General features: G+C 37.9%; 1 protein-coding gene across 2 annotated transcripts in view; it reads left to right on the top strand.

Moving 5' to 3' along the window:
* FGD5 (FYVE, RhoGEF and PH domain containing 5) overlaps positions 1–25,402 on the top strand; it is a 149,832-nt gene that overhangs the window by 54,870 nt on the left and 69,560 nt on the right. For both annotated transcript variants that reach the window (XM_087708942.1, XM_087708941.1), the window contains exon 3: positions 13,381–13,510. In XM_087708942.1, coding sequence (XP_087565068.1) covers positions 13,381–13,510 — 130 coding nt within the window. The remainder of the gene's footprint in view (positions 1–13,380; positions 13,511–25,402) is intronic.

Raw genomic sequence — 25,402 nt, 5'->3', positions numbered from 1 at the left:
TGGCTGTACTGCATAATTTAACCACCGTATGAATTGCAGTTCATCTTAGTTGAGGAAAGTTATGCTTTGTTCTATATTTTAAATATAGTTCTTTCCATAGTCCCTGTAGATTTCGGGAATAATGGTTTGTTTGCCTAGATAAGAACTAGCAAGGAATTAGAGGTGGTGGGTGGGTGCATGCACATTAGAGAACATATAAATTATAGGTTGAAACTACAAGTGAGCCAACATTTTACTTACAGGCAAACTGTTCTTACTCTTTTTCTTGAATAAATAATGATGGAGAAAACATTTTTATTATTTTTGTTGCCTCTTCTTTTACCAAGACAGTTAATTTAAGGTTCTGTAATCTCAGAGGAGCCATTGCTCTTCAAATGTGCTGGGTAGCTTTTGGAATGGAAGAACAGAAAATAACACTTCTGCATCTGCTCTCATTCAGCCATATCATTGCTACAAAAATTGGAATTAATTAAGGATTAAAACGTCTGTTGTGCTATTATGAGCTATATGTCATATTTTCTTGCCATTCCTTCCTATTTGCTTAAACACGCTTATTAGCATACTTCTTTGAATTTTTTCTCTTTTTTGCGGCCACATTAAAGTTTATTGCTAAGTTTTATTTAGCAATGAGTTTAATGATCTAAAGAAGAATATTTTGCTGAACTAAGAAACTGCCCTTCACATATTGACTTTTAAAATTGGTGACCTTTTAATAGTTAATTATATAAACAAATATCAGCCTTCCAATAGTACTTTTGGTTACATTTTATATGCATTTTAAAGAACATATTGCAAAAATAGTTTGGAAAGATTGAGAGATAGGTATGTCCACATAGAATATTGTATATGCATGGGGTTTATATATTTTATAGTGTTTGCAAATTTTTCAGATGACACTCTTTGAATATTTTGATTATGTTCTCATTATAATCCTTTCTGATGTAAGAACTATTTTTTAAAAATATATTGGCTAATACTTTCTGTCCTATTGAGTTCATTCTTAGTTCTGAAGTGGCTACTAAAATGAAAAACTCTTATTTCTGCTCCATCAACCCTTGATGGTACAGATTTGAATGGTACAGATTAGAATTACGGTCTCTCTGCCCACAGACTGGGGTTCAATCCTGACTGGTTCAAGGTTGACTTAGCCTTTCATCCTTCTGAGGTTGGTAAAATGAGAAGCCATATACTGACTCTGTAAACTGATTAGAGAAGGCTCTAAAGCACTCATTATCATCATTTAATCCCTGGCGGGGTGGAGTGTGGGCAACTGAATAGAGCTAGCAGAGTGTTAAATGGCTGGATGCCCTTCCTATCACCAATACAGAGCTTTGTTCAGCAGATACAGTATATTCTCATTGTGCCCAGAAAGAGAAATATCTGTCTCTACCTAGCATTGAACTCACAGCCTTCTGATTGTGAGGCAAGAGCTCCACCTCTAGGCCACTACATCACACTGCAGGGATCTATGGAGGGTTATATAAGTGCTATTGCTATCAGAAATGTAAAACAGGCCAGATAGAAGATACATGAAAATCTCAGCAACTTTTTACCAATCAGTCCACAGAATAATGTTATACATTTAAAGTTTTCCTGTCCTCATTATAATCCTAGCTTTTTTCCCCTGGGTTCATTCTTCTAGATACTTTTACTTCTCCGTTCATAAATAGAATTAAATCTGCTTTTGTCAGATGTTCTTGTAAAATACAAAAGATCTTCCAGAGATGACCAGTAAGGGAGTTTTCTTGATGTCAATATTGGTAGAGAAGAAGTGACCTTCCACTTGTGCACTATGTATTAGAGCCAAGAGTGAACAGTGTGGATGGAAGTGGCTCTGCAGCCAACACTATCTATAGTTGTTGAGCTATTCTGTATCAAGTACGACCTGCAGGATCCACAAAGCCCATTTTGTCATTCAGTAATCTTGCGGTGTATAGCATTGGTTATACATTCCCCAATCTTACCTCTTGATGGAGCTTTCTCATCTCCCTCAGCTTTTTTCCATTTTGTTGTTCATTTGTGTTCTGCTAGTATCTCATAGCTCAAAGCTGGTTATATTGTTGGGGACAATAGCTGACTCTGTAAACCACTTATATTGCAATAGTGCTGAATATTTGTAGCTTGGGTGTAGGATGAGGGTGACGGTTCATTCTCTGAGCTTGGGCATTGGTTTCCGACAAACATCAAGTCAATTAAAAAACAGGATCTATGAACACTATCTGGTCATCAAATGCCACAATCCCAAATCATTAACCTCTAAATTGAGATAAAGACTTGCAATATTAGTGAAGCCACTAATATTCTACATTATCTTGGCCATAAAACCCCAAAATATAAATGTCTGGAAGACAACATTTTGAATATAGGCAAACAGTTTAATTTAATTTTAATTTTTAATTTGTTTATTACTTATAGGCCGCCCTTTTCCCTGAGGGGACTCAGGGTGGCTCACAATTTATGGGGAGGGGAATACAAGACGAGACATGAGACAGTACATAAGTAAAAGTAGAACACAACATTCATTCATCATTCGGGTGGGGACGGATTAGAATCTTTATCCCCAGGCCTGACGGGATAGCCAGGTCTTGAGGGCTGTGCGGAAGGTCTGGACGGTGGTGAGGGTGCGAATCTCCACGGGGAGATCATTCCAAAGGGTCGGAGCTACTACTGAAAAGGCTCTCCTCCGCGTAGTTGCCAGTCGACACTGACTGGCGGATGGAACTCGGAGGAGGCCTAATCTGTGCGATCTGATAGGTCGTAGGGAGGTAATTGGCAGGAGGCGGTCTCTCAAGTACTCAGATCCACTACCATGGAGGGCTTTATGGGTGGTAAAAACAGTTGTGTTTTGATTATACAATAATTATTGTTTTTTAGTTTAATCAAAATACAACTGTTTTCGATAGATCTAGATTTAGTCATGGAAAACAATGAGATTTCTTAAAGTGTACCCTGTTTCCCCAAAAATAAGATCTTCCCAGATAATAAACCCAATCAGGATTTTGAGTTTATGCGCTAAAAAAAGCCCTCCCCCCAAAATAAGACCTTCCCAAAAATATTTCAACACAGCACCAGCTATGAGGTGACTATATTCTCTGCCTCCTGCACCTCAAAAATAATAAGACCTCCCTGAAAATAAGGACAAGTGCAAGTTTTACATTTAGCAATATCTAAGATGCAACTTGACATCTTAATTATTACCACAAGCTCTCTTTCACATAGTCTTTGCTTCTAAAATGATTCCTGAACATATCACTAAATTTGAAAAATGTGACAGAATGTTTTCTGATACTTTTTCTGTATTGTTTTGAAAGAAAACAAGAAAAAAGCATGTAATGTGGGAAATGTAATTCCATCAAAATAACACCAAAGTAAGGTTTGAAGATTGTATGAACCAGCAAGTGTTTAAAGGAATGTAAAAAATACCAATTATGATCTGATTTTACATTTTGCGTGATTGTATGGTTTATCTCTATGGGTTTTTTTTTTAAAAAAAGAAGAGAAGCTGGAAAGAAATTGGAAGCCACAAATATTGTAGGTGACACATCTCTCTGAAGACAATCCATGCCGGTGTGTGGTAGAGCTCTATGTGATGGAGATTAAATTGTGCGCTGCAGAAAGACATTTCTGCAAACCTCGCTTACTGTACCACTCATCAATATGGAGCACCATTCATAAGAATTAATGCCATAACGTAGTGAAGCATCCTTATAAAATTAATATGCCTTTCTCTGAAAGTGTAGCCCGTTTGCCTCAGAAAGAGACTGAGTCCATTTGCCTCAGAAGGAGAGCGGGTTAAAGCAAAAGGTACTTTCGCATCTGTGAGGACAAACTGTTACAAATTGCAAAAAGGCAATTTCCTAGAGAGACCAGCAAAGCTGTTACAATGGCTTTCAATCTGCTGTTAGGTCTGTTAGTGCTTCTTGTTTGTGCTGAACCAGCAGCTCCTACCATACTGTGCCATTTTGTAGCCTCTTGGGCATTTTAAAAAAAAAAACATATCTTCTTTTGATTAATTTGTAATAGGAAAAGATAGCAGAGCAATGGATATGTTCTTTTATTATCATTACTCACTGTTGTTACAGGTCAAGAAAGCATAGTGTGCAGCTGGATGTTTTTTCCTTCAGATTCAGCTAGAAATAACCAATAAAATAGCTCACTCTCTGCCTCTGAAATATGGGTCTGGATTTCTGTATCCTAAATACAAAGAAAGATGAGAATCCCACAAAGTAAAACAAACAAACTAGAAGGTATCAAGGCAGATAATTGACTTCAAAACATGACAGATGGTGATCCATTGTGCCCTTGGATGATGTCTTGCATAAGAGAATGCTAAATTAAGGAGAATAATGACATCCACGCTCTGACAACTGTCATCTAGTGCTCAAACACCACAGGTTGAAGTGAGAAAATGACAGAATGAGTAGTAGAGTCAGGAATTTAGGCTGCTTTAATAAGCAATACAGAGATAAGCTTAACATTCTTTTTTTTCATAAGCCAGCTCTCTCTCTCTCTCTCTCTCTCTCTCTCTCTCTCTCTCTGTGTGTGTGTGTGTGTGTGTGTGTGTGTGTGTGTATTCATTTATGTACCTATGAGATTGATAATGCTGTCTCACTTCATGGCAACTCTGGGCAGCATAGACTAACATTGTACAAACATGATATAATAAAGATAGAAGAAAATGATGTTTGGACAGATCAATAAAAAAATACCACTATACAAAGCCTACCATCCCCCCCAAAGCCTAGGAGAAAACTTCATGTTTTTAAAGATTCCTTCAACAAGGGCAGAATAAGTGTCATTCAAATCTCTGGGTGACATCCAGAAGACAGGTGCTGAGACCAAGAAGGTCCACTTTCTGGGTTCCATCAGATGACACTGTTTCAATGGGATCAGGAGCGTGCCAATTCTATCCCATCATACCGAATGAGCAGACATTCCTGGAGGCAGACTCTTCCCTTCCAAGAGAGACAGATATGCACAGATTCACTTCTATCATACTCTTTGCAATATAGACGCTTGATTAACAGTGTTTATCATTGTTGGTTCTAAAAGCAAAGTCAGGTGACTATGGAACTGAATGGTTAGTTTTGGAGAAAAACTGAGTAACTCAGAAACTTAGAAATGAAAGTGAATGTACGTGTCCTAGAATAATGTTGCAGGATCAAATCTGGGTTAGTCACCGGGACCAGAAGTTTTTGTCTTCCGAGCTTTCTGACTCGTGCTGGAGCCTATCCTCAGGGAACTTCTCTCTAGAAGAGCGTGTGCTTTGGGCTATTTCTGTGTGTGGTATTTATATGGTGCCTGTTGTGTGTGGCTTTTCAGTTGTTGATTGGGGTATTGATGGCTGGTTCTTAAGTCATTGGCTGTTGTTTCCTTATGCATTCCTTCCTTATGCTTCCCTTATGCATTTAACTAGTGAGGGTGACAAATTATGATAAACAACTGTTTCCATTTTAATACAATGGTTTGGGATCAGTTCAGCAAATTTCTACTTCATTGAAATCTAAGCCATACATTGGCATTTCTGATTGCCCACAATTGCTTTGTGAGGCAGTACTGTTTTACTTGGCAAAATTCCCTTAATTCTCTCAGCAGCTGTATTGACTGTTTAGTGTATAGTCTGTGCAAAGTCAACTGCGACTAGGAAAGCAGGCACTGGACAAAAGAAGAAGAAATGTTTTCTTTATAGTTCCCAGTAGGGCGGTAAGAGAGAGCCAGTCATTTAGCTGCACCAAAAGACATTTATGCCCTCCTTTCCTTCAAACATTGCTTGGCTTTCCCAATGGCTATTCTCTTATTCCCCTTCACTGAATTCTGCTGACTTTTACCAACCTTTCCTCTGGGTGGCCATTCTCATTATACTACCATATTGATTGTGCCTGCTCTCCCTAGACAAGCTGATGCAGATGTAAAGAAAGAAGTAGTGAAAGTAAACAAAGCCAACAAAACAATAAGGGAAATTGGCTTAGATACACAGCACCACTCATTTTATTAGTCATTCTAGAATTAATATCTGGATAAAGTGTTTCCATTGTCAGCCCTTGAGCAAGGTTAAATATCAGGAATATGGTACGCACTTTTTCATTTTTAATAAAATGTGTTAACTAACTATTATTAGTTTCATGAACTAATGCCTTTTAATAACATTTCTCAGGCAGGAAAGGAAGTACCAGATCCCTCACGAGTTTTTGCCATCATAGGCAAACATAGTTCTCCTGTATGAGGAAACCTAGAATCGTCACCAGCCTGCTTAATTCAACGCAGGAGTTGATCTACATGTTCTATAAAGAATGCACAAAGAAATCCTTCCCCACTTTCTCTATATTTTTTCCAAAAAGGATTCTTCCTCAAGCTGTTAATGCCTTTGCAAGCAAATAGGAAATCAGAGTTGCTCTTTGCCGCGAATGGCAAATGCAGTAAAAGATGCATAAAAGAATAAATATAATCTTTTGATTCAAAGCTGGTTATCAATAGCACTTAGTCTTATATACTGCTTGATAGTGCTTTACAGTTTACAAATGTCAGCATATTGCCCCCAACCATCTGGGTTTTACTGATCTTGGAAGGATGGAAGTCTGAGTCGACCTTGAGCCAGTCAGGATCAAACTCTGACTGTAGGAAAAGTTAGCCTGTAATACTGCATTCTAACCACTGCACAGGGGTGGGATTCAGCCGGTTCAGGTTGGTTCGGGCGAATTGGTAGCTCCGACTATCAGCTGATCAGGTGGGCCCGCCTGCCCCTGCACTTTACTTACCTATATCCCCTCAGCTGATTTGCACGGCAGACCGGATGCTGCACCTCAGCTGTGTTACTCTCCAGAAGTAACATGGAAGACAAGTTTTGTTAAAACTGTGAACGTGTGCGGAGCGTGCATGTATGAAGCACACGATCATTGAACCGGTTGTTAAACCAGCAGTGCCACTGTTAAACCACCTCTGCCACTGCACCACTACGTCTCTTAGTTTAGATGCAAGGGTGTCAAAGTCGATCGTCATGACAGCGTCACGTAACTTTTTTCCCCTTCGCTAAACTGGGTGTGGGTATGGCCAGTGTGTGATGCGACCCACGGGACATGAGTTTAACAGCCTTGGTTTAGAGTCTGGTTAGAAAAAGGGGGCTATATAAATGTTTTAATTTCATAAAGATAAAATAAAATACAGAGTATTTGTTCTGGAAACTCTAAATGGCTACTTTGTTACTGTAGGGCAACTTGCTCTAACTTGGAAGTCCTTCACAAATGTGGGACTTCTGGGAGAAGCATGGTAAATGGACAATGGACAAATGGACAATGACTGAGGCAAAGCTCAAAGAACGACAAATGGACTGGAGTTTGCTGGCCTCACTCCTAATCACCTTTGGAAACTGCTTGTTTAATTATTCTAAGGCTACCAGAGATGTTAAAAATGACAAGTATGAAAAGTGATCTGGTGAGTTTACCTTCCTTCTTGGAGAAAAGAAAAGAAAATGATCATAAATTTAAGAACTTAAAGAATATGAAATAAATAGCAAAAAGTAAATTAAGATTTTGACCTAAGAAAATTGTAAACAATTTAAGGATTCAGACAAACTTAAAGTATATTGAGACTTTTATTTTAAGATTTTAATAATTAAATAACTTAAATAGATGTTCATGGGAACCAAACTGTTTTGTCTATCTTAAGTCATAACAAGACTTTATGATTTCAAAAACTGGACACTAAAAAGGACTAAAGATTCCATGCAGACAAGGGAGGAAAAAAAGTGTAAAGTTGTCTTTCATTTTCAATTAGTACAGGGATTTATAAAATGGAATAAAACGCTATAACATTTGAAATATTTAAGGAGATTCTCAAAGAATGGAGCCAGAAATTATATGTTTGCTTCCATGGATAGACAATGTCCAAAATATTCTAATGAAGAAATAAATAGATGTGAAACACATTTTATCTGTTTCAGAAATAGTAGAGTCAGAAATACTGGATAACAAAAAAGTGTGGATTACCAGACAGAGAAGGCAACTAAAGTAAATAATGCAAATGACAAGCCAAGAGAATGAACTTGATAAAGACTTTCTACTGAATATATAAAAAGAAGTTAGTTGAAGCTTTGAAAATAAGTAGAATTGTAAATGATAACAAAACGACCATGATAATGATTTTTTTTTTACTGGATTTACAAAGGAGATGTGCCAAAGCCTCAAAGAACCCCATGGGGTGGGAAAAAGAAAACTAAATCCTGCAACAACCTCTGAATGAATTAAAGATGAAGATTGTTGGAAGTGAAAGGGAGGAATATAAAAAGTTTGTTTGTTTGACCAAGGTCAAAATAAGACGTTTCTGTAAATCTCTAGTCACCCTTTATGGATTTGTTGCTGAAATCAGGATCGGAAAGCTGATGATTTAAGGATTTAACATATAGACAAGGGTTATGAGAAGAAGAGATATTTGTAACTTTAGAATACGGGTGTTTGTACTTGTTTAAGAATAAACAAATTTGATAAGTCTAAAATTACAAATATCTTGAGAAGAATGCATACTTAACATTCCTGGTGGGGAAGAAATTCTTTCAATTTGCATTTCATTTTAAATATATATACAATATATTTATATTTCTGTTAATTTTTATTTAGCTTTTACCTTCTTTTACCTTCTTTGCATTTTTATTTTTTCTCTTTCTCTTAGCTTAATTTGTATTTGCCTTTACTATGGCAATAAAAACTTTTAATAAAAATTATGAAACAACAAAGAAAGCCCTTCATAAAAAGTATGTGAACTTTAACTCCCAGGATAAATGAGGAGGGGACAATAAAATAACATTTTTCTAGACTTCACCATACACAGCCATGATGCTTCTTCCAGACAGACATTCTGGAACCGAAATATAATTAATCATCATTAAAGCTATATGGTGATGTTGGTAGTTTCTCTCCCACTAGAGCTCATTAAAATATCAGCAGGGATTTTGAGACTACAACGACTGAATGTATTTTTAAGTTTCTTTGTGAACAGGGCAATACGTTAGCATAATTTTTCTTTGTTCTGCTATAAACACCTCTGCCTTGTCTCACCAGAAGATACTTCTAGCACTTGTATTATTATTTTTTGATTTTTTGGGAACGTGCACAATTTTGGCACGTGAGAAGAAAAAGGTTAGTCATCACTGCTCTATACATACAATTAAAAATATAGGGAACTCTGCCAAATTCTTGAGGAAGCTCTTCAAGTCCAGTGAATTAGGTGGCATAGAAATCATCCTATCAGCGCAAGCAGATAGTTGAAGTCTACATATTTATTCATCTGGATGGTGCTCAGGATTGGTCCAAAATTTCTCACATATTTTTTAATACTATTGGAAGCTTCCTTTTACCAATACAAACTATTTAATGATTGAAATCAGTAATGCTAGCATTTTCTTGATCAGGTTGAAGCAGACCCTGATTTAAAATCTGATATTTCTTTTGGAATTTTCCTGTATTTAATCTGATATTATTGTCATAAAAAGTACTATAATTAAATTAGGAAGGACAAAACTTGAAGATTATAAGGAAAATAAATAGTATCTAAGTTGCTTCAAAAACGCTGGGTATACATGGATAGAAACAGGCAAAAATCTCACATATATATTCACAGAGCTATTCTTTTTAACTTTATCTCTGATATTTCATAACTTCTTCAGTATTTTGGGTTAATTAGTGATGAGATTGTTGGGTCTTTGCAAAACAATGGAAGATTTCCTTTTTATTGAAAGAGCATAAATAGTTAAACCAAGACATTGAGACAAGAGTTTGACTATTCTTCATCCTAAAGTTATTTGGTGAATTATAGACTGGAAGTATCTAATAAGGGAGTGGGTGGAGTGGGGGAAAGACCCATAAAGGTGATGAGTTGCCTTCTGCAGCGCTTCAGGGAATCATAATAGCTTGCATTTACATAGTTGTCTTTTATGCTTGCTGTGAAAATGTGCCACAAGTTTCTTCCCTGAGCAGTTGCTGTTCATTTTAAAGCCATTACACCTCATCATGTACACCAGATATTATTAACAATTGTTATGAGCTATTGTCTGAGGTATTAATATGATTAGAGTAGACTAGGGCCGGCTTTGAATCAAATTAAAAAAATTAGCTGGGTGCTTTTCTTTCTCAGCTTTCTTACATGCAAAAAAAATTAAGGACTCATTTAGTCAACCATTTTGGATGGTAAATATGCTATAAGGTTGAGGAGTGGGGTTGGTCCATTTTGGCACAATCATTTGTCTCCAGAAGGTTCTTGAACATACTAAAATATGAAAGACCATACCAGGCATTCCCTAATTTTGAAAGATACCTTAGATAATACAATACAATATAATACAATAGCAGAGTTGGAAGGGACCTTGGAGGTCTTCTAGTCCAACCCCCTGCCTAGGCAGGAAACTCTATACCATTTCAGACAAATGGCTGTCCAACATCTTCTTAAAAACTTCCAGTGTTGGGGCATTCACAACTTCTGGAGGCAAGCTGTTCCACTGATTAATTGTTCTAACTGTCAGGAAATTTCTCCTCAGTTCTAAGTTGCTTCTCTCCTTGATTAGTTTCCACCCATTGCTTCTTGTTCTACCATCAGGTGCCCTGGAGAATAGTTTGACTCCCTCTTCTTTGTGGCAACCCCTGAGATATTGGAACACTGCTATTATAATCCTGAATGGAATTTGGAGGATACCAAAAAGCCTGGACAAATCAATTCCCACCAATTTTTCATTACTGTCACATTATGGTTGGACATACAGTCACCCAGATGTTTAGGCTTGGCATTTTTATTCACCTATTGAGTCCTTCCCAGCATAGGCAGATGCTGATGTTTGATTACATTAAATGTATAGCGGTATATAAACTGTTCCAAGTTGAATACCTCTGATCACTAGTTGTAGGGGAAGAATGGCTGGAGAGTCTATATCTTGCTTGAAGGCATCCTTAGGGTTATTTGTTATTTGTTTCACTAATTTAAGAAACAAATGCAAATTACAGGCGGTCTGTTCTTATGTACTTTGTTATAGCTTGGTGGCAGGAAAAATAAATTGTAGATAGGAGTGTCTATGGAGGCAAGTGTCAATAATATCAAGAAGGTGGATACAACTGAGCAATTGAAGCTCCATCTCTTTTTACTGTGCTTCATATACAAGTAAAAAGGAATGAAACTTGGATTACACCATAATTTTGATACTGTAGAAATACCTGTATATACTTCTGTTTGCATGCATAAGAAATACACACACACACCACACACACACACACACACACACATATATGTCTATATACCTATATATAGGCAGCTGTTCATCAATATAAACATCATTGGTTTTATTTCATTTCCCTTATGATTGGCCCTACCATCCTGGACATTCATTGCCCAATGTCCAATGGCCTTTTCTGAACAAGAATTTAGAAAGTACCATGGAATATTTTCTTATGTCTTTTCTGTTACAGCCCCTACTCTATGGAGTTCCTTGAGATCCAGCAGGCCTCTACCCTCTTATCCTTCTAGAAAACATGAAGAGCTGACTTGTCCCTCCAGCAGTGGGATAATGTGAAGTTGGAGTGTTGTGGGCTGTATTGGGGAAGCTTGATTATGGTGCCAAAGTTTATTGTTTTCTCTTTTACTATCTGTATACATTATCTTTTTGTTGTGTGCCACCCAAAGTTTAGTTTTTAAATGGGCAGCCATATCAATATTATAAATAAATACAATTTGCCTGAATGAAATGGTTCTTCAGTTGCTTTTAAAAATGGGTTCCATTGTAGGGATTAAAACAGTTTTGGATGATTGGATTTGCAAGAGCCAGAGTGAATCCCTGCTAGTTCTTTTGGACCTCTCATTAATATTCAATACCTGCAGGCACAATTTCTTCTAAGATGATTGTGGGATAGAGGTTTATAGAGGTTTATTTGCATTTGTAGGCCGCCCTTTTCCCTGAGGGGACTCAGGGCGGCTCACAGAAAACCAGGGAAGGGGGAAACACAACATTGAGACAGCAACACATAATAAAATAATGAACAACATGCATACAACATTCGGGCGGGGTAGGAATCCTTATCCCCAGGCCTGACGGGCGAGCCAGTTCTTCAAGGCTGTGCGGAAGGCTTGGACGGTGGAGAGGGTACGAATCTCTACGGGGAGCTCGTTCCAAAGGGTCGGGGCCACTGCTGAGAAGGCCCTCCTCCTTGTGGTTGCCAGCCGACACTGGCTGGCCGATGGAATGCGGAGGAGGCCTAATCTATGGGATCTTATAGGTCGTAGGGATGTAGAATGTGCTCATGTGATTTCAGTCCCATTTTTTGCAAGATTCTGTAACACTATTCTTTGGTTAGCTGATAAATTTATTGTCTCTTCATTGGCCTCTTATGTCACTTAACTCTTACTGGTTTGAGGTTGCAGAGGTGTTAATCATTAATATGCTTAAAAACCTCTGCTCTTTCTACGTAGAGGAAGACAGCTTTGCCTAATATTATTGATAGGTATATATACTACTAGACATAACCTGGCGTTGCCCGGGTAATTATTTATAGGGGAGAAATGTCTGGACCAAACATAGTTTCTAATATTGGATTTTTCCCCTTACCAGAGGGAGCCGCCTTGTGGAATACCGTTAAGCAATTACCATGGCAACTTCACTGAGCTATATAGTAAAAGCCATTTAAAGGCACAACAGGCTGCATCTTAACAGAACACTCTCCCCTCAAGGGGCATTAGGGGTGCCTTATTCCCACAATATTTTTCTCCAGAGAGTAAGTAAACTTGATCTGTGTATCAAGTTTGGTTAAAATTGCTTGAGGCAATAACACACACACACACACACACACACACACATTTATAGATAGATAGATAGATAGATAGATAGATAGATAGATAGATAGATAGATAGATAGATAGATAGATAGATATAGATATAGATATAGATATAGATATAGATATAGATATAGATATAGATATAGATATAGATATAGATATAGATATAGATAGATAGATAGATAGATAGATAGATAGATAGATAGATAGATAGATAGATAGATAAGCTACAGTTCAACACATCAGATGAGCACCAGTTTGGGGAAGACTCTAGAAAAATTTCTACTGTTAACAGTAGTTTATGAGTGATTGCGAAATCACAAACGTTTAGATTTCAGCAAAGATTTGTGAATGTTCAGGCACATTAGAAATAATGTTTCTGCTTTCCCTTTATCATTTGCTGCCTCCTCCCTATCCCATTTGACTTCTTAACAACTCCAAAAGGAACTTCATAAGAATCAACAGATTCTAGAGTATTAGAAAATCTTCATCTAATAATAAGGATAACGTTTCATTCCGATGCTTTTTGTTCAGTGGGTATTCATAAGATAATGGGTTTTTTTTTTCTTCTTTTCACAGTGCTTATACAGAGCCTTACAAGGTGTGCCCCATCTCTGTAATTCCTCTTGAAGATGTCACATCTGATGAGGAACAGAAAAGTTCAGAAGATGAAGAGAGTAATCAAGGAGATTCTAATATCATCCACAAGGTAAAAATACAATTTTCTTTTGGAATACATTTTGTAGATCCTGGGAAATTTGTTAAGATATTAACTAGATTTTCTTCCAATTCCATTTCTTTTGAGTTTCTGAAATGAACTGGCATCTACCGCTGTTGGTCTTTTAACTGCTTTGTTCGAACTGGAATTAAATGTTAGGCCTGATATTACTGAAATCATTTAACAACTATGTAGCACTAGCCAAAACTGATCTATATTAGGATGATTTATTTTAAAACATTCTTAGAAAATAAAGTTCTGGTTTTTATGGGAACCTTACTCTGTTTATTTAAAAAGCAATATTTACTGATGAAACACAAATCATCTTTATCATTTTCTTGTAGAAAAAAACCTTTCAATTACATATAGTCATTGTAAGCAGATTTTGGTGTCCTATTATGAAGAAGAATTGGCAGACCCGGTAAATTTCACTGCTGAAAATAAATCAAGAATTTGAAAATGACCTAATCTGAAAATAGTTTTGGGCTGGCCTAGTAACAAGTGTAATTTGTTGATTTTGTGGTTTAATTGTTGGCCTTGTTCATGTATACCTTTTATCTACTAGATAAATGTCAGCCTGAAAACAGCAACAAGAGCCATGCCTAGTAGAAAATATTTTCAATTTAATCAGAAAATATATAGTGCATTGATCATTTTTATGCCCTCAGCATTGAGTTCTGACAACTACATGGACCAGTCCCTGCAGTGTTCTTGGCAAGATTTGCATTGGCTCCTTCCAAGGGCTGGGAGAGGGTGACTGACCCCAAGTAATCCAACTGAATGTGACCTAGTGGGACTAAAATTCACCATCTCCTAGTTTTTAATCTGGTGCACAAATACTCCACCAAACTGACTAATTTATACTGTAAGCAAGAAATGATTATTTGCTAAGAAAAATGTTTGGTTTTCATTATGCTGAACATTATTAGGTTTTCATTATACTAAAATTCTGTCCTCACTGAATATATAATCTTATAAGTCTTGAATAAGTATCAGTTTGCTGGATTGTTTATCAAATATTTAAAGAGGCCTTATGAGTTCCTTAGGGACATGGTGGTTCGGTGGCTAAGATGTTGAGCTTGTCTATCAGAAATGTCAGCAGTTTGGCAGTTTGAATGCTTAGTGCCGCGTAATGGAATGAGCTCCCATTACTTGTCCCAGCTTCTGCCAACTTAGCAGTTTGAAAGAACATAAAAATGCAGGTAGAAAAATAGGAACCACCTTTGGTAGGAAGGTAACAGTGTTCCGTGCGCCTTCAGCATTTAGTCAAGCCAGTGACATCACCATGGAGACGTCTTCAGACAGTGCTGTCTCTTTGGCTTTGGAACAGAGATAAGCCCCGCCCCCTAGAGTCAGGAACAAGTAGCACATACTGTATGTGTGAGGGGTACCTTTGAGCTCCTTAGATAGTGGCATGACAAGCATGACTTATTTTTCTCCTATCAACCCTTCTCCCAAACCTAATCATCCTTAGCCAAACAATTACATTTCATATCTTTCTTGTGAGTTTCTGTTTCATGAACATCTTAGCAGGATTCTGGAACCTGTGCGAGTAGAATTGTTGCTCTGGGACATACATTAATAAGAGCAACATAGCATCTGTGGTATTTACAACCCAATCAAATGTCAGACGCCAGTAGATGGTGTTCTGAAAAGTCACATATGCTTTAGCATTAAATGAACCGTTTCTTACTAAGAATGCTGCTGTTAAGTTCATTTTAAAAAAATGGGTAACTCCATTCCAAGCTATTAAGGAACACAAGTTGATTTGTGATTTGTGGTGCAGTTTGCAGCAGAGTCCAATTAACCCAGTTCCTCTGTCAACTGAGTGTACTATTACCAATTTTAGTGTCTTCTCTACTTCTGTTGCTGTTCAAATTCTTTAAAACCAAAATCTGACTACTATATGCACATTTCTGCATCTGGGAAGGAGCACACATTTAAAAATGAAGCTTTTCTTTCACAACTGAATTGTTGTATAAATATATAATGGAAAGTAGTTTTTTTAAAAAAAAGAAAATATGGATTTCTTGCCTGCAAATCACTGTCTTAAATCAAAGGAGAGCCCAGTAAATATGGCCAAAGAGTTTTAACTACACTTACCCAATACTGCCACTTGAAGCACGCATTATTTGGAAGTACAGAGAAACTGCATCTATTACAAAAGTCAGATAAAAGTAGTCATAGGTAGAATATTTCAGAATATAAATGGAAGGCAAACTCTCAAACGATGTGGGCATAATGTGAGTTGCTTCAAAATGTAAGTTATTGCAATATTCTCCAGTCAAAGAAAGAAGTACTCTCCATTGTAATGTTATTTAACTGGCAGCTAGGAGGAGAAGGAGGAGGAGGAGGAGGAGGAGGAGGAGGAGCAGGAGGAGCAGGAGGAGCAGGAGGAGCAGGAGGAAGAGGAAGAGGAGGAGGAAAAGATTGGGGGAGGAAGCATTAACTTTCAGGTGTCCCCCTCACATTGATTTCTCCTTTTTCATTTTATTTTATTGATAATTCAGAGGCTAACACTGCATTAAAAATTCTGGCATATGGCATTGGGTTAGAGAACTCCCAGCTAAATATTTTGAAAACTCTATGATACTCCTCAGAGAGTGAGGTACCCTTCACTTAGCTAAAATCTCACCTCTAGTTTACATTAAGGCATACTGGGGCCAGCCTTCACATGTGTGTCTCATATATATATATAGGTCTCTAGTTGTTCGGGTTTTCTCCCGCGTAGAATTGGAGATGTCTTGGCGACGTTTCGACGAAGTCTCATTCGTCATCTTCAGGCTGCTTCAGACTACTTCAGGTTTGGTGTTTCTAGGAGATTTGCATTGGCTTAATGGCTAAGACGTCTGCCTAATATGTAATATAGCCCAGGTTCGAATCCCAGTAAGGGTATGGCTAGCTGATGAGAGCTAAATAGATCTATACTAGTCTCCCTTTATTTATTTATCAGCACAAATAAAACACACACACACACAGACACACGAACACACACACACACACACACACACACACATGTATGTATGTATGTATGTATGTATGTATGTATGTTTGTTTGTTTGTTTGTTTGTTTGTTTGGCTGCTCGCTGTGGAGGTGACCTTGACTTTCATGACAACGGAACTGTATACTGGAAAAAAATGGCACATGGCAGATGGTGAAAGAAGACTTTCCTTTTTTTTAAAATCTTCATTAAATTACAATTGTAGGTAAGGAGGATATTTTACATACAGTATTTTACTTAGCATTCATAATATTTTCAAGGAAGCAAACACAGATGAAATATCACAAACCAGAAATCTCCTATGGGTACATCTTCAAGGGCATAAAAAACCCAATTTAGTAGTCAAAATCACTATATCACTCTCTATTCATCAGTCTGTCTTATTGTATGGTGCTATGTGTCAGATCTCTGTTGCTGCTTGATAGCTTGCTGTTAGTTCTTTATTCCCTTCACTGTTAAAACATTTGGATATACTTGTCATGTGGCTTGGAACATTTGTAAGCAATCATAGTCACAACAACATATAGTAGTATAGCTGACACTCTGCATTTCTTTCTTGAAGTGGTAACAATACAGATGACTTTCTGTAGCCATATTCTTATTATCTTATTATTGAACAAATAGAAACTCTGCTGCTGTAGTAAGATTTCAATTGTGGAGAAGAAAACTATTAATTGAGAAGTTGATTCTTCCTCCCTTAACCATCATCTGTGCAATATATTTGCTCCTTTTTCTCTTTTCTCTTGGATGTGGCACATAATGTCAGGCCATTCACAAGGCTCCATGTGGCTTCCTTCAGGCTACCAACCTTCAGAGGAGCTTACTCAGATGGTAATGAAAGAAGTTGCCTCTTTGTGCCATATGGTTCATATTAGCATATCTGCACAGCTTGTTCAGAAATTGGAAGGCCCTGGATACAAATTTTACTATAGCTTCTTTCAATAACTGCAAGATACTTATGGTAGGGATCAGTGGTGGGTCCCTACTGGTTTGGCCCAGTTTGGCCGAACCGGTAGTGGTATGGCGGCATGGGTCGCTGAAACCTGTCACGTCCTCGAACCAGTTCTCCAGTCGGCACTGTCTTGTTTTTAAGTTCTGTGCATGCGCAGAACAAGTTTAATTGAACTGTGCATGCACGCATGCAAAGTGCGCACACAAGCGAACTGGCAGTAAAGCCGGCCAGAACCTACCCCTAGTAGGGATTGGTTCTCCCTCCCTTAAAGCCTCCAATCATAGCTTTGGTGATAGTGATTGATGCTACTTCTGAAAACAGTAAGAGTATCACATATACCACCTAAACATCTTCCCTGAAATTGTGTGTTTTCCACTTAAGGTTTTCTATGACACAATTCAAAAGAAAAACACAAAACAAAAGCATCCCTTTTTTTCCCCTTTGAGTCAGGCCTGTTCCTTCTTGGTTGCAAGAAAGTTTCACCTCTATGCTAACAATTTGGTTAAATGTCTATGGAGATTTTCAGTCATCCCAGTCAGAGTTGTCCCAAAGGTGCTTTTTCAAGAGGCAATTGGACTTTCTGGTTTTTTTCTCTGAAGACGTTTCGCTTCTCATCCAAGAAGCTTCTTCAGAGCTGAAGAAGCTTCTTGGATGAGAAGCGAAACGTCTTCAGAGAAAAACAAATCAGTTCGGTTGCCTCTTGAAAAAACACCCTTGGGACAATTTGGTTAGATGCAAATCTAGAATTGGGCCTTGATTCTCTACAGGCCTTTTTTATTTGCTGGAGGTTCCATGTTGAAGCACACATGTTTAATTTTCAGATTTCCCAGTATAGAAACAGGATAAGTGAAGACTCTAGCTTTTATGACAAGTTTTATGGATGGTTGAAAGAAATTAACAATCCTTAAAAGGTAAAGGTTCCCCCTGCACATGCATGCTAGTCGTTTCCAGCTCTAGGGGGCGGTGCTCATCTCCGTTTCAAAGCCGAAGAGCCAGCAATGTCCAAAGACATCTCCTTGGTCATGTGACCGGCATGACTAAACACCAAAGGCACATAGAACACTGCTATCTTCCCACCAAAGGTGGTTCTGATTTTTTCTACTTGCATTTTGACATCCTTTCGAACTGCTGGGTTGGCAGAAGCTGGGAGAAGTAATGGGAGCTCACTCTGTTACGCGGCACTAGGGATTCGAACCACTGAACTGCCGACCTTCTGATCGACAAGCTCAGTTATGTCCATCCTCTTTTGTATGAAAAGAGACAGAACTTGTGAATAAACAAGCATGACATGTAAACATGCAGCAAGTTTTTGCAATAAACATTAAACTGATTAAAATGATACAAGCAACAATGTTAATGTTTATAAATTCAGGTTAGATACTATTTAAAGATTATAATATAAATACTGAAATTATAATTTTATACATTAGGTAGAATCTTGTTTGCCACTTACTCTAGATGCAGAAATAAGAAAAAAGCAACATTAATTATTCTTAATTACTGCCTAGTGTTTTAGTGCAAAAATTAATGTGACCTGTGAAATAAGAAGCAGCATTCTCTTTTGTATAGCTACTTAGCTTAATTATTCTTTAAAGAGAGCTCAATTGATGTAAAATAAAAAAATAAGGAAAGAAAAATATTGGAGTTTGTCATTCTTACATGTTCTACCATACTACAACTATCATCTATAACTAGAAGACATTTCTTTCCAAATTGAAGGATTCAGTGAAGTCAATTTGGATTTTGGAAGTTGCACTGAACTTTACATTCTATTTAGACTCTATGAAGATAAGACATATCCAGTAAATGTAATTATAAAACAACGAAAATTGTTCCATTACACTTTTTAGTAAAAGTTGCTGGAGTCCCAAAGATTCTGAGATTCACAAGGAAAGCATTAATTTGAGTAGCATTATTTAGCGAGAGGATATTCATCTGAAGCATTCAGTATAAATTGCCTTATGCCAAGTAAGTCTATTTGTTCCCATAATGTAGAGCTGTTGTGCCATTTGAACATTTTGGACTAAGCCTTTCCGATGACTAAGTGTTGGAAATTGTCTGCTCTGGATGTAGCCCAATCTTTTTTTGCTCATGCCCCACCTAAGCATCTTTAAAATTCTGATGCCGCCCCCCTCCCCCCCCGGTGACATATAATTCTTATTTTTCTCAAAAAGCGAACTATAGTCACGCGGAGGAAGCCTAAAAGGCCATTAACTTGGTTTAAACCAGGTACAAATTTCCCCCATTAAAAATCAAATTGTCCTCCTGTGGAGTGTGGACCCCATGTTGGGAACCACTGATCTAGACTTATTGATTAGTGCTTTACTCAGTTTGGCAAAATTATCTCCCTTCATTTGCAATCTTAACGTTTATTTTTTAAAAAAATAAAACAACAAGAAGACAGAACTGGGAATGGGGTGGATTGAAACTTAGATCTCTTGAATGGAGACATCCTCAGATTATGAGGACCCAATGCAATAGGTACTAGGAATAAAGCCTGCTAGAGAATCAGAAGTGCAGTTACTAGGAATACAATAGCACTTAGACTTATATACCGCTTCATGGTTATTTATAACTCTCTAAGCAGTTTACAGAATCAGCATATGGCTCTCAACAATCTGGGTCTCCTATTGACCTCAGAAGGATGGAAGCAGTGGTGGGTTCCTACCGGTTTGGACCGGTTCAGCCGAACCAGTAATGGTTTGGTGGCCTGGATCGGTGGAACCGGCAGCGACCCAGGCCTACCATGCCTCCAAACTGGTTCCCCGGTTGCTGTTGTCACCACCGCCATCTTGTTTTTCAGTTCTGCGCGTGCACAGAACAGTCTCTATTGCATTGCGCATGTGTGCACAGCGTGCATCAAGCACATGTGTGTATGAAGCGTGCACAAGAGTGAACCGGCAGTAGTGCCAGCCAGAACCCACCCCTGGATGGAAGGCTGAGTCAACCTTGAGCTGGTGAGAATTGAACTGCTAGCAGTCGGTATAATTAGCCTGCAATACTGCATTCTAATCACTGCTCCACCATGGGCTCTAATAGTTAAAATAGACAGCCCTGAGGTAAATGCTGAAATAATTTGCTTTAGTACTATAATGTATGTATTTGGATTGGCTAGCAAATGTTACAAATTTCTCAGTCTCAAGTGAACAAAAAAATTAGTTACCAGTATATAGAATCAAAATTCTCCTAGATATAATTGCTAGCAATGATTTGTGTAAAATATGTTTATGTATGAAGGGTACTATGTGATAAACTCTGAAAATATTTATGTAGAAGTTTTTCTAGGCATGAGAGTTGTTTTCTATGAGGTGCAGTGGTGGGTTTCAAAAATTGTTCGAACCTACTCTGTGGGTGTGGCCTCCTTTGTAGGAGTGGCTTGCCGCCCATGTGATCGGATGGGAGTGGCTTGCTGCCCATGTGACTGGATATGAAGATGCCGACGACACTTGTCAGAACCACCTTAAATTACCTCACACACAGCACTGGCATGCATAAGAATATGATGTAAACTTGTTTTTTAAAAGGCATCTTTGGTTTGCATTAGAACAACTTCAACACACGCAATGTTCTGATTGCACCACAAACGCAGTAGTCATCCTTACCTTTCACAGAGGCACTGAGTTTTATAAATATGAGCGTAATAGTGTAGAATAATCATATCCAAGGACCAGTGGTGGGTTTCAAAAAATTTTGGAACCTCTTCTGTAGGTGTGGCCTGCTTTCCGGGTCCACTGGTGGAACCTCATCTAACCAGTTCGGTAGATTTGACGAACTGGTTCTACTGAATAGGTGCGAACTGGTAGGAACCCACCTCTGATGAGGTGGCATTTAAATTAACTCTGATCGCAAGTTATTTAAATCTTACTGTGTAGTGATTTTTTTAAAAAAAGACTTCACAAAAGGGCATTGTGTCACACAATAATAGAGTAGAATTTCTAGCAATTTCTGAGATACTGAAAAATATAACCTGTCTTCTGTAATATGTTCCTTTTGAATACGTGAAAAAATGTAATTATGGGTTTTACAGACTGTAAGATCAGAAATGCAACAATAACCTGCAGGCTGCCAAAGAAATGCAGTCTTTTTGATTCTCAAACCTTGGAAATATACCTTTGGTATATTGCTCCTGCACCTCCTATTAGTAGTGATAGGTTATTTGGACAAATATCTTACTTCAACTCTCCATATCTCTGTTGAATTTTCAAATATAATCCCTGTTAATCCTTAAATATTGTACAATGTTATTATTTTTACATATGCGTTAAATGATGTGTACCCTAAATCATGGGTGTCAAACTCATGGCATCCCGCTGCCATTTCACGATGGTTTTTCCCTTTGTGGAGCTGGGGTGGGCGTGGCCTGCACATGACGCATCCACGCCGTAGACTGCCAGTTTGATACCCCTGCCCAATCATATCCCATTTAAATTTCTTGCACATGAAAATGTAGCTATTGTGATAATTTGCCTGTCATCTGTGCATACTAATTAAGTACAGATGGTCCTCAACTTACAATTGCTCATTTAGTGACCGTTTGAACTTACAACTGCATAGAAAAAGTGACTTATAACCATTGTTCACACTTATGAATCTGGCAGCATCCCCATGGTCACATGAACAAAATTCAGAAGCTTGGCAAATGATTCATAGTTATGACAATTTCAATATCATGCGATCACCTTTGGCATCTTTCTGACAAGCAACAGCAATGGGGAAGCCAGATTCACTTAACAACTGTGTTATCAACTTAACAATTGCAGTGATTCACTTAATAAACTGTGGCAAGAAAGGTTGCAAAATGGGGCAAAATTCACTTACAACTTTCTCACTTAGCAACCTCAATTTTGGACTCAGTTTCAGTCGTAAGTGGAGGACTATCTATATAATGCATGTTAATATTCAACTGATTGATTCACTATTTGCACCAAATTTTTTTTAAAAAATCAAACAAAAACCAATCTAATCAAGGGGGGGGGGGGGGGAGATTACCTAAAAAGCTACTCCAATATTCTGAAGACCATTTTCCCTCTATATAAATGGAACACGTGCTTCATGATAAGATCTTGAAATCTTCAATTGACTCAGAATTGCTAACGTCTCTACAACAGGACATTGCTAACACTTTATTTGTTTGGCTGAAATAAATTAAATTACCATGAGCCAAATATTTAAAAAATAAAACCTGACAGAAGTATTCCATATTCCACAATGCCTCCAATGTTAGTATTTTTTTTATTTCTAGAGGGGAAAATGGCACCCTATATTTCAGGAAATGAGAAGACCTTGGTATAGAAGTGGTTTAACATGCATAGATAACGTACTTGATAACTGAGTTATCACTGGGAGTAAGACATCGCCCCACTCCACCCCAGTGAGGTGCCAGAAAGCTGTGGCATGGTGGGGAGGGGGTGGTGAATAATCACGGAATGCAGAACAGGCTTGTCTGCAAATAAAGGAAATAGCAGGCTAGGCCACAAAGATTTTGCAAAGAACCAAGCAACAACAGCCTCACTTTTGCAGCTTGTCAAATTGTCTTTACTGTTCCTTATCTTTCAATTGGGTGGGATTGGTTTCCAGGCTCCATTAATCATTCTGTTTTGCAAACCTTTGCCCTTCATATAATGAAGCAAGTACACAGTCCTTGCTTTTTAAAAAAAAAAAACTTTAAACATATGCTATATTTTTGCTTGAGTGAATGTCCTTCTAAGGAAGAGACAAAATTAGAAACTCCCACCCCCCACAACAGAGGTTTTGTGTAATTAATAAGATCCTCCACCCCGGCAAAAAATGTGGCCTAGCCCTCCAAGATGTGGAAAAGAGACAGAATTTCCAGAATGCAATTTTAACTTGGAAAAATATTGCTCATACGCTTTTAGGAATTTCTTTGCCTCAGATTGATGGGCGGTTTGTTAGCAATATATGTTTTAAATAGGAACAATACAATGGCAAAATGAACAATACAGAATGCAGTAATTTTGAGAAGCAGACTAATTCTCTCTGACCTTCCTTTATGATTACGTTGTTTACTTCTAGCCTTGTACACACTTGTTTCAGATGGGCAGCCATATCAGTTGAATAACTAAATAAATAAATATTGGAGTCAGCAGTAAAAGAAGTACAAACCAAAATAAATCCAATCCATATCGCTGCTTTCTTTGCAGGACAGATTGGTGTTAATAAAATATATAAAGATTTACTAATTTTAGAGATGGAAGGGGATTAGTTTGAAACTGAAAAATGGCCAAAAGTCAAAAATGGCTTCACTTAATGACCATAGGGCTTGCACATAACAATCACATAGCAACCATTGTGTTCACTACAAAAAAAAGTTTGCAAAATTAAGTCATGTGATGAGCCATTTTATGACACATGATTTATGACCATAATTTATAGACTCCATTATGGTCATAAGTCAAGGATACTTATAGTATAAGCACTTACTCATCTGCCCACCATGGATTCTCCAGAGCCAGCATTATAAGTAATCCTTGACTTACAACAGTTCATTTAGTGACTGTTCAAAGTTACAACATCACTTGTGAACATTTTTCACACTTATGACCATTGCAGCATCCCTCTGATCACGTCATCAAAATTCAGACAGTTGGCAACTGACTCACATTTATGACCGTTGCAGTGTGATGGGATCACGCGACGACCTTTTGCAACCTTCTGACAAGCAAAATCAATGGGTAAACCAGATTCATTACCAACTGCAATGATTCACTTAACAACTGTGTCAAGAAAGGTCATGAAATGGGGCCAAACTCATTTAATAAATATCTCGCTTGGCAACATAAACCTCGGATTCAATTGTGGTCGTAAGTCAAGGACTACCTGTACATCTGTATTAGGCTACATCCAGTCAGAGAGTAGATGCAAGTTTATTTGTAAAAATGGTTTTGCTGCTTGCGTCAGATTAGTAAATGCTCCGTTCCAGCTCAGGATCCTAGCACCCAGGGCACCTGAGCCAGAAAATGGTTTCCTGGCAGTAAAACTACAACAATAACACTTTAAATCACCTATAGTTTGCTGCCTTTTCATGACATTAATTCAGCTACCTGAAGCAACCACTTCACTCTTCCCCAAGCAAGAGGTTTATGGTTGGTGTTTCTCATTTACTATCTCAGAGCCAGAAGACTTTAAAGATATTAATTCTTTTCCGTAGGAAAAGCAACAATATATTGTTCCTGGAACAATAACTTCAAGCTAATACGTGCAATTCAGATTCTTAGTAAGATTTTCATGTTAATGTCACAGGTGTTCATTATCATAACCTAGATCAGTGGTAGACAACCTGGTCCCTACCGCCCACTAGTGGGCGTTCCAGCTTTCATGGTGGGCGGTAGGGGTTTGCTGTAACTCTGCTTTATAAATTTTATAAAGTAAAGTTACTTCCCTACTTTATACATCATTGTTACTGTGGAGTCGGTGGGCAGTTAGAAAATTTTACTACTAACAGAGATACAAAAGTGGGCGGTAGGTATAAAAAGGTTGACTACCCCTGACCTAGATAGTCCCTAATGCAAGTTACAACTGAATCCCAGCACCAATCAGATTTCAGGAAGTATTCATGTACTGTATCCATGTACTGTATGTGTCAAAAAATCAATATGGCATCTTAACTATGTAGCCCCATCCTTTTTGTTTGTATATCAATGTCCGTAGATAACAGATAACAGATTTTTCTTAGACCTTGTTGCTTGCCAGATAGCAATAGCAGTAGCACTTAGACTTATATACCGCTTCACAGTGCTTTTACAGCCCTCTCTAATCAGTTTACAGAGTCAGCATGTTGTCCCCAATAACAATCTGGGTTCTCATTTTACTGACCTCAGAAGGATGGAAGGCTGAGTCAACCTTGAGCTGGTGAGAATCGAACTGCTAAACTACTGGCAGCAGGCAGTCGGCAGAAGTAGCCTGCAGTAC

Source organism: Thamnophis sirtalis, unplaced genomic scaffold, assembly GCF_051295495.1.
Source record: "Thamnophis sirtalis isolate CommonGarterSnake01/CBP01778 unplaced genomic scaffold, rThaSir2_p1.2 scaffold_3, whole genome shotgun sequence".
In the NCBI taxonomy this organism is placed as follows: Eukaryota; Metazoa; Chordata; class Lepidosauria; order Squamata; family Natricidae; genus Thamnophis; species Thamnophis sirtalis.
The sequence above is the reverse complement of the archived record's forward strand: the minus strand, read 5'-3'. Positions and strand labels throughout refer to the sequence as shown.